This window comes from Camelina sativa, chromosome 20 (assembly GCF_000633955.1).
Source record: "Camelina sativa cultivar DH55 chromosome 20, Cs, whole genome shotgun sequence".
NCBI lineage: Eukaryota > Viridiplantae > Streptophyta > Magnoliopsida > Brassicales > Brassicaceae > Camelina > Camelina sativa.
This window is the reverse complement of record NC_025704.1, coordinates 4,131,868-4,148,378: the sequence shown is the minus strand read 5'-3', so window position 1 is coordinate 4,148,378 and position 16,511 is coordinate 4,131,868. Positions and strand designations below refer to the sequence as shown.

Here is a 16,511-nt window from a genome sequence, read left to right as displayed (position 1 = left end):
AAAATTCTCATAACATTTTCCACTTTCACATATAATATTTTACTTCCTAAGAAACTTTTTTATTATGACATTTGATATTATAATATTCTGCGGTTTTTCTTCTAAGTAGCTACGACAAAATAAATTTTTGTTTTATCCAATTGCATTTATGATAAAGCTAAATAGACATATTTAAAAATTTATTTCAGCGATGGAACAAAACTATTGCATTTTTATAGTCAACCATAACTTAGAGTAATTTTCTATAACTTTATTTACTTGGATTCATTTTCATTATTAAAATTTTGTAAAAACAATTTAATTTGTATTAGAATGTATAAAGAATAAATTATATTGAGGGATGTGATTGCGTTTTTTTTCTCACCAAAAATTAGCTGGTAAAATATATTTATTAAGTTCATTGTTGTTTACCTAAATTTCATATTTAGATCGTATTCATGTAAGTTATATCCCAAAATTTCATGTTTTTATAGATGTTAGTGGTAATATAATTTGTGCAAACGCAAGAGAGAAAATAAAAAGATGGAGAATGATTAATATGTCTTGAAAGTCTAAAGGGAGAAAAAACCATAAACCCACTACTATGTAATCAAAAATTTCTCCACATGTTGAAATACTCTAATAATATATATAAAAGGAAAATGCAAGTAAACAAAAGAACCAAAAAAAATTGAAATGGTCAGTATATTTTAAAAACCATTAAAATAATAATTGCTGAGTAAACAAATAAAAGAGCTATAATATCCAAAAACAATGTAAACTAAATAAATTCAAAAATAATGTAAGCTAAATTCTACCCACGAGATGACTTCTAGTAAATAATATGATATACTATTTTACGTAAATCTGTTTCTATCAATTGTTGCCGTCAGCGTTGCGGCTATGTTACGTACTGATGTCTTATAAATTCCCAACATATACATACAACTCGGAGAGTTTTTAACCGCCTTTCATCCCCGCCGCAAATCTTAAGCTGCGCGTGTGCTGTTCAGTGTTTACGTAATCACCGACGGTGTCTAGCCGCAATATTTGACTGTGTTGCGTAATTCACATAGGTTTATGAATTATTAATGAAAAAAATCGGATTTAACTTTAAAAGAAATTCCAATCTACCTGGTGCGCACATCAGCGAGGTAGTGGAGACATGACAAATGAGAGTAAAACAAACAAAATCGAAATAATTTAATTTAGTAATGCGAATAAATTATGGACTACTATAAGAAAAAGAATATACGGAAAAAAGAATAAAATTTTATTAAACATGTCAAAATTGGTTTTATTTTTTTATTTTTATTTTACTCGGATTCAGTTATTGCTTAAAAGACAAAATATCACCGAAGAATCAACGAACCAAAAAAAATAAGAATATAGGAAAGAAATTTCAAATTATATTTTTTAAAACATTTATTATGATATAGAAAAATGTAAAGAAGTCTATCAAAGGTCTCTCTTTTAAGTTGTCGTGTTCTCGCATGATTCTTCTTCTTCTTCTTCTTCTTCTTCAAGATGACAATTGCAGATAACGCGATTTTATCGTCTCTTCTGTTCTCAGATCGTTATAAACTGAAAATTTATAGGCTTTGCGTCCGATTTCGTCACTGAAACTGAAAAAGTTCCTTTGCTTTTGTTGTGTTCTTTTCATGGTTTTCCGCGGGAAAAGTTCGTCTTTTTGAAGCCCTTTTGACATAAACAAGACCATAAGAAGAAGAAGGTACAACTTCGAATCTCTCTCTTTCTAAAGTTTGATTTTTTTTTTTGGGTTGATTACGATTTACGAATATCACATAATCTCAGCTTGACTTGGAAAAAAGTTTCGATTTTTATGTGTTCTCTGTTTCATCTTCGAGATACCCTTAGAAGTCATCTTGTTAGCTTTATGGATTTAGGGTTTATCTTAGTTGATTGCAATTGAAGCTGTAACTTTTGCTTCTGATTTTTTGATTTCATGATTGGCTATGTGATACAATTTGGTTCTATAGGTTCTAGCTCTTATTCTCTTCACCTTCTTATCCGAGTAGCCTTTACATCGAATCTTGACTTATGTGGACAAGAATGTTATTTCAAATCAGTCAGTGAGTGAGTGAGAGAGAGAGATTAATGGAATTTTTCCCCTTATTGGGATGTGTTTAAGATGGTCCACCATTAGTGGCTAAAAGAAGAAGATACAGTAAGATCCAATAACTGAAAATGACATTAGAGTTTGTTCTGTTTTAGGAAATGCAATTTAGAGGTTTTTGAGATGATCATATATTTTCAATGATAGACCTTTCAAAAAAAACCACTAGTAAGAATAGGGTTTTTTCGGGTGTATATGAGTCTGATGTTTTCACCTTATACAAGTAGTAGGGCAGGTATGTAGCGTTGACGGATTGGGTGATGGAAAATGACTTTTAAAAAGCCATAACCTTTCTTTTGGCTCAACTTACATATCTCTCTCTTCAACTCGTGATGATGATCTTGTATCTTTTTGCAGTTCTTGATTTTTAATTAATGAAGTTTTTTGTATGTATATCTCTTGTTTGTTGCCAGTTGAAGAAACATGAATACAACATCGACACATTTTGTTCCACAGAGAAGGTTTGAAATTTACGAGCCTCTCAACCAAATCAGTATGTGGGAAGAAAGTTTCAAGAACAATGGAGGCATGTATACGCCTGGCTCTATCATAATCCCAACAAACGAAAAGACAGACAGCTTGGTACTTTTAAGTTTTGTTATATATCTCAGATAAAGATATCTCATTTGGATTCTGATACTAATGCTTTCTTCAATCTTTGTTCAGTCAGAGGATACTTCTCATGGGGCAGAGGGAACTCCTCACAAGTATGACCAAGAGGCTTCCACATCCAGACATCCTGATAAGGTAAGTTAATTATATATAGCTTGTTTGGTTATCCATGGAGGTTACGTCAACTAAATCTTTATATCTTTACAGATACAGCGACGGCTTGCTCAGAATCGTGAGGCAGCTAGGAAAAGTCGTTTGCGCAAGAAAGTATGAAACTTTTATGTTCTGTGCAACTTGTAAAACAGTTAAGTTTTGTTATGTTTTTGACTGAGTTATATAACTCTTGTGTTGCAGGCTTATGTTCAGCAGCTAGAGACAAGCCGGTTGAAGCTAATTCATTTAGAGCAAGAACTCGATCGTGCTAGACAACAGGTTTGTAAAAGAATATTCTTCTTCCTATTTCCTCAAGTATCTTGTTGATATAAAAAGTTTTGATCATAATGTTGCAGGGTTTCTATGTTGGGAACGGAGTAGAATCCAGTGCTCTTGGTTTCTCAGATAACATGAGCTCAGGTTTGAATCTTTCTTTCACCTTTAGGCAGTTTTGCATTGTCTCCCTCAAAATCTTTCTTTCATCAGTTTTCTTTTACTTGTTTAGGGATTGTTGCATTTGAGATGGAATATGGACATTGGGTGGAAGAACAAAATAGGCAAATATGCGAACTAAGAACTGTATTACATGGACAAGTTAGTGATATAGAGCTTCGATCACTAGTCGAAAATGCCATGAAACATTACTTTCAACTCTTCCGAATGAAATCAACTGCTGCAAAAATTGATGTCTTCTACGTCATGTCGGGAATGTGGAAAACTTCAGCAGAGCGGTTTTTCTTGTGGATAGGTGGATTTAGACCCTCGGAGCTTCTCAAGGTAAACAGAAAAACCTGTCATTGATCCATAAAGTGAAGGTTCTTACAATGATTTTGGATATGGATTCCTTTTCTTTGTTGTTGGTTAGGTTCTGTTACCGCATTTTGATCCTTTGACGGATCAACAACTTTTGGATGTATGTAATTTGAGGCAATCATGTCAACAAGCGGAAGATGCGTTATCTCAAGGTATGGAGAAATTGCAACATACATTAGCAGAGAGTGTAGCAGCAGGGAAACTTGGCGAAGGAAGTTATATTCCTCAAATGACTTGTGCTATGGAGAGATTGGAGGCTTTGGTAAGCTTTGTAAACCAGGTGAGAAAGAAAGCTTAGCAAAAAAACTAATGATATTGTTAGGACAAGAAGAACTGGTTTCTTGAGGTTGCTGTTGTTTCTTAAATTTTTGTTTTTGTTGTTAGGCTGATCATTTGAGACATGAGACATTGCAACAAATGCATCGAATCTTAACGACGCGACAAGCGGCTAGAGGTTTGTTAGCACTAGGTGAGTATTTCCAACGGCTTCGAGCTTTGAGTTCGAGTTGGGCGGCTAGGCAACGTGAACCAACGTAATTAAGGTTGTTTGGATTTCCAGAAAGGATTGAAGTGAAACCTTAAGATTCGAGAATGGAGAGTATGGTTGTGAGTGAGGTTTTGGACAAGAACAGGAGCAATAACATAAGCTGCTGTTTGATGATGATTCTTGTCTTGCGGCTAAAGGAAATGTTTGAGGGAAGTTGTAAATATGATCAGCAACGTAAAGTATAGCTTTCTAGAAACCAAATTTTCAATGTTTTGTTTTTCTCTTGTATGTAATACTATTATAGATTTGGCTTGTGGTGTATATTGTTTCAAATGTCATATTCACTAAAGAATTTGAACCACATGAAAATGCATAAAGGTTTGTAACTTTGGTCATTCAATTTGCTCAACAACAAATTCCCTCAAAGTAAATTACTATTCGATGAAGCTATACAGTTGGTAAACGATAGTGAAAATCACAAATATCATTCCATTTGTCTCCCTTGATCAGCTCTTGCTAGTTACTAATAGTCGACAAGAGATATAAGAAGATATTTTGAAAAATTCAAAAACCAAACTCAAAATGTTTCTGTCAGAATCAATGGGATTAGATTTTCTTCTACCTTTACAAGGAAGGGGAAAAATAATCAACAAAATATAAATGTAAGAACACGTGAGGATCTGAATCATCTGATCAAAGCTACTAGAGAGAAACATAAAACCAGAAAAGAAGAAGAAACAAAAAATGGGGATGATGGGTGAAGGGAAATCCATGGAGATTTACAGAAAAATGAAATTAAAAAACAAACAAATCTCAGGCAGAAATTGAAGTAAGATGATCAAGTACTTGTCTGATGTTAGGCCTTTCACTGACAGAGAGAATGCACCTGATTGCAACAGCAAGTGCATCCTCCATTGCCTTTGAGAACTCTTCCCCACCTGCAATGTCTCTATCTATGCAATCCATTCTCCTACCTTCTTGATCACACAACCGCACCCAATCAGTCAGATCAACAGCACCTGTTTGACCCGAGATTATGTCACCCGCGCTTCGTCGTGTCAAAAGCTCCATGAGAATCACACCAAATGCGTAGACATCGGATTTGAGAGTTGGCATTGGTTTAGAAGCTGAGGAAAGTTCAGGAGCAGAGTAACCGAGCGCACTCATGTTTAGAACCTGTTCCGCTACACCAGATGGAGTCATCAGACGGTGAATACAGTAATCGGTTATGCGCACGGTATTGTCCGGACTTGTGAGGATTATGTTTGTTGGCTTCAAGTTCCCGTGTGGCATTGCTCTATCATGAAGGTAGAGAAGACACTGAGCCACTTCAACTGCAACTTTTAGTCTTTGGCTGAAGGACATTGGAGAATACCTCCGGGGAGTAGTCTCTGCAGATAAAGATTCTAGCGGTAAGTTCTTTTAAGCTTCAAGGGTAGTCATCAAATGGCTGAAAAGTGCTGTTCAAACGAGATACAGAAACGCTAATAGCTGCAGGGGTAAAAGAGATTAATTAAAAGAGCTTCTTACCGTATAGATGCATGGCCAAGCTTTCTCCTCTAAGGTAATCAGAGAGTAGAAGTCTTTCTTGTTCTCTGGGACCCCAATAGTATGCTCGCAATGGGACAATGTTTGGATGTTTTAATGATCCGATTTTTTTAGCTTCCCGTGCGAAATCTTTCTTATGCCTCACGAGTCCAACTCTCAACCATTTCACTGTCAACATGTGTCCATTATCCAGTGTTGCTTTGTACAGTGTTCCATGGCTGCTTCTACCTAGAACTTCTGCAGGAGCTCGGGATAACTCTTCTGCTGTGAGTTTTAGTGAAATGTCTAAGAAGAAGAGTTCTCCGGCCAATCGATCGGGTGAGTAAACATCTAACATCACAGGCTGGTCGCTAAAACGGGGTGAGGAGGACAATGGCGAGCCTCCTGAAGAAGACTTCCGTCCAGATGCTGTAGGATAATCATCCAAGAGGTTAGGGTTTGTAGAGGCTGTAGGAGCGGGAACACCCTGCTCGGATATTTCAGCTTCAAATCCGGGTATCCCTGATAACGACCTTGAATTTGGGGTGAGCAAGTGATCGTTTGAGAAGCTCAATGATGATGATGGGTGCTCAGCATTTGAGCTGAAGTTGAATAAGGAGGGACGAGATGAGCGTCCAAACTTGGCGTCTCTAGTCGTGGCTTGGTCTGTAAACCTATTCCTCCCATGAAAGTCCTTGAGCCGTGTTCGATGATAGGCAAACAAGGCAAATAGAATCATAAGAGCAGCTCCAACTGAAGCAACAATAATTGCTATTCTTATGCTACGCTTCGAATGATCTTTTTTCCCAGTTAAAGATAGATCACGAGTAGAATCCGCTGGACTCCCACCACCTGGGAGACTTAGCTTGGAGTTACCAGGATAAAATGACGAAAGCGAGTAGTTTCTCAGCTCTTCCGGAATTATGCCTGATAGGTCATTATATGACACATTGAATCCCACCATCCCGGAAGGAAGCTTACTCGGAATTTGACCCGTGAAAGTATTGTTTGACAAGTCAAGGGACTCAAGGCCAGTAAGCTTGTTGAGGTCGCTTGGAAGTTCCCCGGACAGCTTATTATTGGCAAGATTTAGCACCTTAAGTTTTTCCATTGTACCTATATCGCCAGGCAACATACCCGTCAAAGAATTGGTTGAGAGGTCAAGCAACTCCATCTGCGGATAAAAACTTAGAACCAAAAGTTGGCTTGCGTGTGAACCTCGAAAAGGAATTGGCCCATCCAAGTTATTCATAGAAAGATTCAAACTTCTCAAGCTTGCAAAAGTAAAGAAACTCTGTGGAATAGAGCCACTGAACTTATTTGAACTGAGATCAATCACAGAGAATTGAGAAACCCCTGAATTATACCACAGAGAAGGCAAGCTACCAGCGACAGAGTTATTTCTAAGGCTCAACACACTTAATCTCGAAAATGCAGAAGTGAAGTTTGGCAAGCTTCCGGACAAGTTGTTTGAGCTCAGATCAAGAAAATCAGGAGTAGCTTCCCACTTTTGAACAACAGATACATCACCAGAGAAAGTATTCCCACTCAGATCTATCGTTAAGCAACTTTTCAAAGTCGACGGAAGCTCCCCAGACAGGCCGTTAGAAGAAAGATTCAACATACTTAACGTTGTTGAATTGATTTCACTAATTGATCCTGCATTTGAATCAAAAAAGAAACTTCCTTTAATTCACATTTATACAAACAGCTTCAGACAATACGACACAAATGTCTACTCAAGAACCAGGAATAAGTCAAATCAATGCTCAATGACATAAAAGTTAAAGCATTTTTTAAAAAAGGTGTAAAAATTTTCAATTCACCTGTTAAACCATTTCGACTGAGATCTAACTCTTGCAAAGGAATCGAACTCTGCAACAACTCTTCAGGCACTAAACCGAACAACTGATTACGCGCAAGCTTCAAGACTCTCAAACTCGGCTGTGATCCAAAACGAGGCAACTCACCATTGATCTGGTTATTCTCCAAGTCAATAACCTCAAGATTCTTAAACGCACCAATAGACTCAGCATTGAAAAACTTGCCATTCAAGGCATTGTGGCTCACATTCAAGTAACGGAGAGTGTTGGAAATGCTCGAAATGTTCTCCACCGGTAAAGACAAGCCGCCATTAAAACGGTTACAGCTCAAATCAACGAACTCAACGTTCTTCAACTCATTGAAAATCTCACCAACGTCACCCCAAATCTCATTCTTGTGCAAATCCAAAGATCTAAGCTGCTGAAGGTTACGAAACCCACTAGGGAACCCACCTTCGAACTTGTTGGATGACAAATTGAGATGATTCAAACCCCAAAGATCCGAGATCCGACCCGGGATAGGTCCGTAGAATCCGTTATCCGACAGATCCAAGTGCTGAAGCGACGTGATTCCACCCAACTGAGGAACGACTCTACCGGAGAAGCTGTTTCCGGATAAAGAGAGGTTACGGAGAGAAGTGAGACCAGTAAGCGTGTTGAATTTGAGTTCGCCGGAGAGACCACGACGGTCTAGGTTAATGGCGATGATTGAACCGGTTTGAGGGTCGCAGGAGATACCAGGCCAGCTATTAGGGCAAGAAGATGGATCACTGAGGCTGCTTGTATCGGACCATGAGATTCGTTGGTGTGAGGCTTCGTCACGGATCCCTTTACGAAACTCGAGTAGAGATTTGAGTTCCTTATCGGTGACGGCGTTGGCACCGAGGAGGAAGAGTAGTGAGAAGAAGAAGCAGAAAATAAGAAAATTACTCATTTAGCCCTGAAGAAGCAAATGCAATACTAACTGATTTGAAGAAACCAAATAAAACCCTAATTAGGATTCATAGCTGAGAGAGAGAGAGAAGTGAGACGGAGATTTAGGGATTGTACTCTTCGGAATCTGGAGAATTGAAAAGAGGGGAAGAAGAAGAAGAAGAAGAAGCAGAGGAGAGAGAGAGAGAGTGTGTGTGTGTGTTTTTGAGGTTTTCCAAAAAAAAAAATCGAATTTTTATAATATTATTTTTTTTCTTTTATGGTATGTCTTTATTTTTTTTCCTTTTAATCAAAGATTTTTTAACAGTTTCCAATTAAAAACTTTCAGATATTTTTTTTAAATAAACTTTTTATCATTTTAGGAATTATGAGTTTTTTCTCATTTATGGGTACCTTTTTTCCTCCCCTAACTTTACTCTTGTTAATGGAATTATTTAAAAAAAAAAGAGACTTTTGTTAATGGAACCTAATTACTGATTACTTGCTATAGTTAATAGTTCTAGGTCATGTAATTATTATTTTGTTGTTTTTTTTTCAATGGTGTTGATATCTTTTGAATATTCTCTGACATTTTCAAATAAGTAGCCAAACCCACATAAATGACTGAAAAAAAAAGTGTTTTTTTTTGGAAAAGTTGATTTTTAATGATATTTATCGAAAACTCAAAATGCAGTTAAAAGATGAATCCGAGCGTCAGTGGAAATAGAATGATTTTGATGAGATGCCTATAGATACTACTATTGATTGACCTTAAAAATAGAAAAACTACTATTATTATTGTTCACTTTTAAATTAAACTGAGTTTAAAAAAAATGGGACATACATATCTTCAGATTTATTAGTCAAAAATGGGGAGATCATTCCGAATTGAAAACGATTTGTTAGATGTGTCATTAAAATTGAAACACTAATTGCGTCAAGTCATAATCACTACTTATCAGTGAGTATGTATCATCTTTGTTATCAGTTATTAGTATTACACATACATATATAGTTTAGAAAACATACTTTACTATATGATACACTTAATTAAACTAGAGTACTATATACAAAAATAAACTTTGTTTTAAAAAGATACAAATATCATTATTATTATAAAAAAAAGGTGAAAAGAGAGAAAGAGGGAGAGAAGTGGTGGAATAATATATGATTAGTTCTGGAGATGAGTAAAACCAGACTGGAAAGAGACAATGGCCATGTCGTTTGAGTTCTCTCTGTCTTTTCTATTTTTCTTTCTTTCCCCTCAAAAAAAGAGTTTTTTCGCACCAAAGTCAAGTCACCAACCTTTTCTCACACATCACATGCACCGCGGACGTCATGCACTCTATAACGCCGTTAGGTTCTTTGTCCGTACATTGTTCTCCTTATACGGGACGGAGAAGACTCACAAAGAGAAATAACGTGGTGTGTGACTCGTGTCATCATCATCATACTACTACTCCTACTACTATACTCTTCAGGACCGACCTGTCAATTTTTTTCCCCTAATCACATTAACTTTATTGTGAGTAAATAAATTGACCATACTTTGGGATAAAAAAAAATGGGAAAAATGTCAATTAAATCATGAACTTCTCCAAAAACGCCATTTAAACTCTGATTTAAACTCTGAACTTTGTCTCATGCCATTTAAATCATCTAGTTTTATTGTCAATTCTAATTAAACATCAAAGTTTACCAAAAAACGCCAATATATACATGTCGTAAAATTGGATAACAGAGCAACAATAGATTCTGATACAACAGACTTTATCTCCGGCAACAACTGACTCTGATACAACTTCTTGAGCATCAGCTTCCGGAGCTCCAACTTCTTCTCTAACCTCAGCCTCCGGAGCTCCAACTCCTTCTCTAACCTCAGCCTCCGGAGCTTAAACTCCTTCTCTGACCTCAGCCTCCGGAGCTCCAACTCCTCCTACCTCGGCCGCTGGAGCTTTATACATATTTAGACTATTTGATTCGTCTCGCGGTGGATCTTAAATTCTTTCTCCAACAAACGTAATCACACCATTGTATCAGAGTCTGTTGTTGCTTTGTTACCCAATTGTACGACATGTATATTTTGGCGTTTTTGGTAAAATTTGATGTTTAATTAGAATTGGCAACAAAACTAAATGATTTTAATGGCCTGAGGCAAAGTTCAGGTTTAAATGGCGTTTTTTGGTAAGTTTATGATTTAATCGACATTTTTCCCAAAAAAAAATTGACCATACTTTGTTATTTTATTTAACTAACTGACGTATACTATAAGATTTTTAGTCCACCCCAAGTATGTAAATTTATTTTGAAAAATATATAGTATCATTTAATATAAAAAATCCATGGTTACCCTAATTAGGGATAGGGGGTTATATGTTCAGATAGAAATAGGCTTTTTGACATTCTATGGCACTGTTTAACTGACTGATTTATATATATTCCAATAGGACCTTGTCGCTAATTTTTAAATGATATATAACACATAAATCTTGAGGTAGTCTATTTATTTGCTCCTTTTAGAATGTCATTTGACATTTTCTCTAACCATAAAATGAAAGATGCCAAACTTATTATATTTTTTGTCTATGTCTCTCCATCTCTCATAATGAATAATGTATATTTGGGTCCATAAAAAATAATACCATTTTGTTATTGTCGAAACTTTTGACAACTAGTAGTGTAGTTGGAAAAAACCATTTATATAGATAGAGAGATATTAATAATCAAGAATAATTTGAGGATGCCATTAGAAAAATATGAAAAAAACTTCAAGGGTTGAAATTGAAATATAAAGAAAGCTGTCTCCAATTTTCCGCAAAAAGAATTTGGTTCCCGTGACTCTTCTAAAGATCTCAAGTATTTCTAGAGGAGAGAATACAAGCTCATAAATGTAACAAAAGACACTTTTTGTCGCCCAAACTTGACTTTTTAACTCCCTATAATAATAGCTCAAAGAGTTTCTGAGAGCACCTGTGACTAGATAAGTTTCAATACTGTTGAAGCTGCCAAGAAAAGCTATTCTGAGTTCTGAAAGATTTGATTACTTCAAAGGACTTCATTAGCTTTTCCATAGTACCGGTTAATGAACGGCGACTGCAAAACAAAGAAAAAAAAACCAAAATCAAGATCATTCACTTATCACAGCTTTATAACAAAACCCCTTTTTCGAGTTATATGAGTTTCACATATGTTCTTACCTTGACACCAGAGACGTCTGGTGTATCTGGTGAAGGCTGAGGGTAGAATTTGTAGAACTTCATCTTTTGAAAGGCTTGCTTGGTGTCTTCACTCATTTCTTCTATGGCTTTCTTTCGAGCCTCTTTCGCCTCTCGGTTTGCTTTCTTAGCTGCTCGAACTTGCTCTTTGACATATTCCTGAGAAAAACAAACAATGGTAATTAGAGACAATACTCAAGCGTAAAGAATTGACAATTGCTTTAAAGCTCAAACTTACTTTGAATTCATCCTTCTGTTCAGCTGGTAATTGTTCTTCTTCAACCAGTTTATCGACAAATTCCTGAGATAAAAGGACAAAAGGCCATCTCATGATTCAGCATACAATTGACTGTGATTTAGAGCAGTGCAAAGATAAAAACTCTCTTGACTCGATAAAAGAAGTACTTCAAGTTTTATCGTTACAGGAAAGCCAAACACACACCTGAAGTTCGTCAAACTCCCAGTCAAATTCACATACAACCTGCACAAACAGAAAATTCAAGCTTCATTATACAGAAAATACTGTGCCTCTATTCGGCCATTTCATGAAGACCTGCCAATTCCAACACATTCATTGCATGCCAGAAAACTTACAGGCGGTTCAGAGGGGAACATTANAGCTATTCTGAGTTCTGAAAGATTTGATTACTTCAAAGGACTTCATTAGCTTTTCCATAGTACCGGTTAATGAACGGCGACTGCAAAACAAAGAAAAAAAAACCAAAATCAAGATCATTCACTTATCACAGCTTTATAACAAAACCCCTTTTTCGAGTTATATGAGTTTCACATATGTTCTTACCTTGACACCAGAGACGTCTGGTGTATCTGGTGAAGGCTGAGGGTAGAATTTGTAGAACTTCATCTTTTGAAAGGCTTGCTTGGTGTCTTCACTCATTTCTTCTATGGCTTTCTTTCGAGCCTCTTTCGCCTCTCGGTTTGCTTTCTTAGCTGCTCGAACTTGCTCTTTGACATATTCCTGAGAAAAACAAACAATGGTAATTAGAGACAATACTCAAGCGTAAAGAATTGACAATTGCTTTAAAGCTCAAACTTACTTTGAATTCATCCTTCTGTTCAGCTGGTAATTGTTCTTCTTCAACCAGTTTATCGACAAATTCCTGAGATAAAAGGACAAAAGGCCATCTCATGATTCAGCATACAATTGACTGTGATTTAGAGCAGTGCAAAGATAAAAACTCTCTTGACTCGATAAAAGAAGTACTTCAAGTTTTATCGTTACAGGAAAGCCAAACACACACCTGAAGTTCGTCAAACTCCCAGTCAAATTCACATACAACCTGCACAAACAGAAAATTCAAGCTTCATTATACAGAAAATACTGTGCCTCTATTCGGCCATTTCATGAAGACCTGCCAATTCCAACACATTCATTGCATGCCAGAAAACTTACAGGCGGTTCAGAGGGGAACATTATTTGGACCTCAGTACTCTGTTCAAGTTCATCTTCCTTAAAAGGTTGATAGAAATCTGCAACGCAAAACAAAAACCAAAACCAAAACGAAGAAGAGATTAGAATTTGTTGTTGCAATACCACATACATAACAAGATACACATACAGATAATCCACTGCAACAGCCAGCCATGTGCTATAAATGGTTCACTCTGCAAATTTGAATAGTATTATTAGTAAAGGAATAACACTCACAAGGAAGGCAATACTCAAACTTCTTAAGTTGATCTTCCTTCATATGTCTGAGAGCAGATCTGCAGATAATGTACACAGATAAATTGAGTGTACCAGAACAGGATTAAACAATACTATCCGTAGACGACTCATGCAATGAAACTCGAAATCCCTTCATAGCAAGTGAATATCAATGTTATTAACTCTATCAGTCATCTAACACAGAGAAGAGAAGACAACACATGTTACTTACCTCCTCTGCGTACAGACCAAGGTGAAAATTTGAGAGTTCATCTTATCAACTTGTCTATCTCTGCAAGAAGAACAAAGCAAAAGTAGTTAGCAACTGCTGTTAAACATCAGAAGTAAGAATATCCCAAGATAAACTTTCTGCTTCTCTTATCATTGATATAGGCCAGCGCACTACCTTTTTTCCATCGGAATATAAGGCAGCCAGTCCATTTTCATCTTCTTCATTGGAATGATTTCCTCCACTTCTCTCTGAACAGATGTGATTCCTATCTTATCAGAAGGCGGAAAGGGCGATTCAATCTGCATATACAAGATTGACGAATTTTTAAAAAAGAGAAATGAGATAACATATGCTCTTAAATTTAGAGATCAGCGTACCAAGCAAACTTTGATAAAAATATATTTAACAAGAACTTACAACAACAACTGCTGGGACATGGACAATCTNAGGACAAAAGGCCATCTCATGATTCAGCATACAATTGACTGTGATTTAGAGCAGTGCAAAGATAAAAACTCTCTTGACTCGATAAAAGAAGTACTTCAAGTTTTATCGTTACAGGAAAGCCAAACACACACCTGAAGTTCGTCAAACTCCCAGTCAAATTCACATACAACCTGNTAATGTTCAAGAAAAGGAAGAGAGCGTACTGCACAACCTGATGAATTTCTAACCAAACTAGAAAGAACCACAAGTGCCAAAGATGATTTAAACATGCCAATCGATAAGAAGACAGTAATAACCAAAACTCAAAAAGAAAGAAAGAAAAAAACAGCTTACGTTCTGTACAGCCAAAGACAAAGACTTTCTTCCCATAGAGCTTTCCTCCTTCCTCCAATGCTTCCTGACACACACATGAAGAAACATAAATATCAGATTCTCGTCAACCCGGGAAAACCTGGACTAAAGTATAGATAATGTAATCCAAACAACTTACCTCAAGATTTTGGAAATTCCAATTGAATTCATAAAGTGCATCTAATTGATCCCACTGCCATCACAATTAAACAACCATAAGCAAAAAAAATATATTGGATTCTCAATGGTAACAGTAGCTCTGATATTGAAGGCTAAATTCCTCAAAATAATATACCTCAGTTCCCACTGGAAATGCAACCTTCCACAAATCCTCCTGAAAACACAAAAAACAAGCGCACATGTTAATTTGCAACTCACACCGCAGCAATAAGAAAAGAAAACAAGCCCTTTTACTTAAACTAAAAACAAATCCTGAAAACACACAAGATACTTTGTTAATGAGATACACCACAGCATTCCTTTGGAAAAATTTCATCCACTAACTCAACTCGCCAATAATATACCATATCTGACACAATAAGTATAACAGCATACAATTGTTCTCACAGATAAACCCACTAACAAAGTCATATCAATCTTGCAACCAAGAAACTCAAACGGGTCCAAAAACGTATGTCATTGTTGTTTTCACAGAGTATCTGAAACATATTATCATATAGCTTAACTAGCAAAAGCACACAGCAAAAAAAGCCCCAAATTGCATTGAATCCAAGTGATAAAATCCCAATCTGTATACATTAATTAGACTAATAAGGATAGCAAAAAAATCATACCAGATTACGCTTGTCCTCGAAGTACTCAGGCTCTGGCTTTACTTTGGTAACTCGAGGCTTCTTAGCTACAGGTGCAGGTTTCTTCTCATCCTTAACCTCAGTCTCCTTCTTCGTAGCCCTCTTCCTCTTACCACCACGACGAGCAACAACAGGCTTCTTCTCCGCCTTAGCCTCCTCCTTGACTTCATCCTCTTCTTCCTGATTCTCCTCCTCCTCCTTTAACGAATCAGGTTTCGCCGGCTCTTCCTCTTCATCCCCCTTCGCCGGCTCCGCTTCACCATTCTCCTTCTCCTCGTTGACGACTTCTTCCTGAGGCTGCTGACTCTCCTCCTGCGTCGTCGTCATCTCCTCCTCCTGAGATTCAACAATCACCTCATCGGCGGGCACAGTCTCCGCGACAGCAGCACCTTTGCGACCAGCTTTGGAAGCACCCTTTCTCTTCGCTCCTTTCCTCATTGCACAACTAAGAACAAATTGACAAAGGAAAGGGGTAATTTGAGAAAACCCTAGTGTCTTCTCCGGCGAAGATAGGGAGAGAGAGAAAGCTAGGGATCGATGGCGGTGGATCCGGAATTTCGAATTTTTTCAGAAATTTTGGGTTTTTTTTTTTTTTTGGTTTTAATTAATTTGCTCTCTCTTCTCTCTTCTCTCTTCTCTCTCTCTATCTCTTTTGTTGTGTTTGTCTAAAACGTTGCGTGATTTTAACGACCGCTCTCTCTCTTCAGGAAAGGAAATAGGGTTTTTGATTTTTTTCCCCCAAAATTATTTAAGGCGCCGTTTGCCAAAGCATAAGGCCCAAAATTAACATAAATTTTAATTATTTTTGAAGTTTGAATTAGAGGAAGTTTGACAACCCTTGTCGAAATGATTTAAAAAAGGAATTGAATTTTTATGAAACTAATTAAGGTAAATTAGATCTTTCAAATCTATTGACTTTTACATAATTTTTTGTTAGCTTTTTAGAATTTGATTAAATATTACTATAAGATTTTTTATTTTGAAAATGGGTACACTTTATGAAGCATTTTTAAAAAATTACTAGATAATAACATGCGCTGGTAGCGCGGAAATTTTTTTTAATTTTGTTATTTGTTAATATTATGTTTATGTTGCATCATTCATTTACATGTTATATTATATAATACTATATGGTGAATTTTGATTCATATTAAACTACTAATAGGTAGGCCTGGAAACTACTACCAATACCCGTATTAGACCCGTTTTTTGGTTTGTATTCGTCTCGAAAAAGGTACCCGCAGCTTTAGGGTTGAGTAAAGGGTATACTAATTATATTATCCATGAATAATGATCGAGTATCAGATATTAATTTAATTTTTGAGCGTCTCGTTACCCGTCT

At 36.5% G+C, this 16,511-nt stretch overlaps 4 protein-coding genes across 7 annotated transcripts; 1 reads left to right on the top strand and 3 right to left on the bottom strand.

The window, feature by feature from the left end:
• Positions 1,413-4,576, top strand: LOC104769200 (transcription factor TGA4). Of its 4 annotated transcripts, XM_019242412.1 has the most exons (10): positions 1,413-1,711; positions 2,530-2,698; positions 2,783-2,863; positions 2,936-2,995; positions 3,083-3,160; positions 3,238-3,301; positions 3,387-3,658; positions 3,747-3,974; positions 4,079-4,163; positions 4,254-4,576. In XM_019242412.1, exons 2-10 carry the CDS (start codon positions 2,540-2,542, stop codon positions 4,274-4,276), a joined length of 1,050 nt encoding a protein of 349 aa, XP_019097957.1. In that variant the 5' UTR covers positions 1,413-1,711; positions 2,530-2,539; the 3' UTR covers positions 4,277-4,576. The 4 variants fall into 4 exon arrangements, with proteins under 4 accessions (XP_019097957.1, XP_010491653.1, XP_010491654.1 ...); XM_010493351.2 differs by lacking the exon at positions 4,254-4,576 and having other exon boundaries at positions 4,079-4,231; XM_010493352.2 differs by lacking the exons at positions 1,413-1,711; positions 4,254-4,576 and adding an exon at positions 2,243-2,351 and having other exon boundaries at positions 4,079-4,231.
• Positions 4,765-8,666, bottom strand: LOC104769199 (probable inactive receptor kinase At5g10020). Its single transcript, XM_010493350.2, has 3 exons — positions 7,535-8,666; positions 5,712-7,367; positions 4,765-5,572 (listed from the first exon to the last, which is right to left on the bottom strand). The coding sequence occupies exons 1-3, from the start codon at positions 8,463-8,465 to the stop codon at positions 4,995-4,997; spliced, it is 3,165 nt and encodes a 1,054-aa protein (XP_010491652.1). The 5' UTR covers positions 8,466-8,666; the 3' UTR covers positions 4,765-4,994.
• On the bottom strand, positions 11,195-15,831 carry LOC104772185. The gene is made up of 14 exons (XM_010496826.2): positions 15,152-15,831; positions 14,653-14,691; positions 14,497-14,550; positions 14,136-14,403; positions 13,977-14,044; positions 13,734-13,858; positions 13,560-13,619; positions 13,328-13,386; positions 13,073-13,149; positions 12,921-12,959; positions 12,717-12,779; positions 12,461-12,637; positions 12,298-12,356; positions 11,195-11,477 (listed from the first exon to the last, which is right to left on the bottom strand). Exons 1-13 carry the CDS (start codon positions 15,605-15,607, stop codon positions 12,309-12,311), a joined length of 1,533 nt encoding a protein of 510 aa, XP_010495128.1. The 5' UTR covers positions 15,608-15,831; the 3' UTR covers positions 11,195-11,477; positions 12,298-12,308.
• On the bottom strand, positions 11,201-12,273 carry LOC104772186. Its single transcript, XM_010496827.1, has 5 exons — positions 12,253-12,273; positions 12,101-12,139; positions 11,897-11,959; positions 11,641-11,817; positions 11,201-11,536 (listed from the first exon to the last, which is right to left on the bottom strand). Exons 1-5 carry the CDS (start codon positions 12,271-12,273, stop codon positions 11,489-11,491), a joined length of 348 nt encoding a protein of 115 aa, XP_010495129.1. The 3' UTR covers positions 11,201-11,488.

Excerpts from the sequence above, each read along its gene's own strand:
- LOC104769200 (XM_019242411.1), top strand. The coding sequence starts at position 2,540 with ATGAATACAACATCGACACATTTTGTTCCACAGAGAAGGTTTGAAATT. Across the intron at positions 2,699-2,782 it reads ACGAAAAGACAGACAGCTTG|TCAGAGGATACTTCTCATGG; the intron begins GTACTTTTAAGT and ends ATCTTTGTTCAG. Across the intron at positions 3,302-3,386 it reads CTCAGATAACATGAGCTCAG|GGATTGTTGCATTTGAGATG; the intron begins GTTTGAATCTTT and ends TTACTTGTTTAG.
- LOC104769199 (XM_010493350.2), bottom strand. The coding sequence starts at position 8,465 with ATGAGTAATTTTCTTATTTTCTGCTTCTTCTTCTCACTACTCTTCCTC. Across the intron at positions 7,368-7,534 it reads CAGTCGAAATGGTTTAACAG|GATCAATTAGTGAAATCAAT; the intron begins GTGAATTGAAAA and ends ATTCAAATGCAG. Across the intron at positions 5,573-5,711 it reads CTTGGCCATGCATCTATACG|AGACTACTCCCCGGAGGTAT; the intron begins GTAAGAAGCTCT and ends CTTTATCTGCAG.
- LOC104772186 (XM_010496827.1), bottom strand. The coding sequence starts at position 12,273 with ATGTTCCCCTCTGAACCGCCT. Across the intron at positions 11,818-11,896 it reads AACAGAAGGATGAATTCAAA|GAATATGTCAAAGAGCAAGT; the intron begins GTAAGTTTGAGC and ends TGTTTTTCTCAG. Across the intron at positions 11,537-11,640 it reads CAGACGTCTCTGGTGTCAAG|TCGCCGTTCATTAACCGGTA; the intron begins GTAAGAACATAT and ends TTTGTTTTGCAG.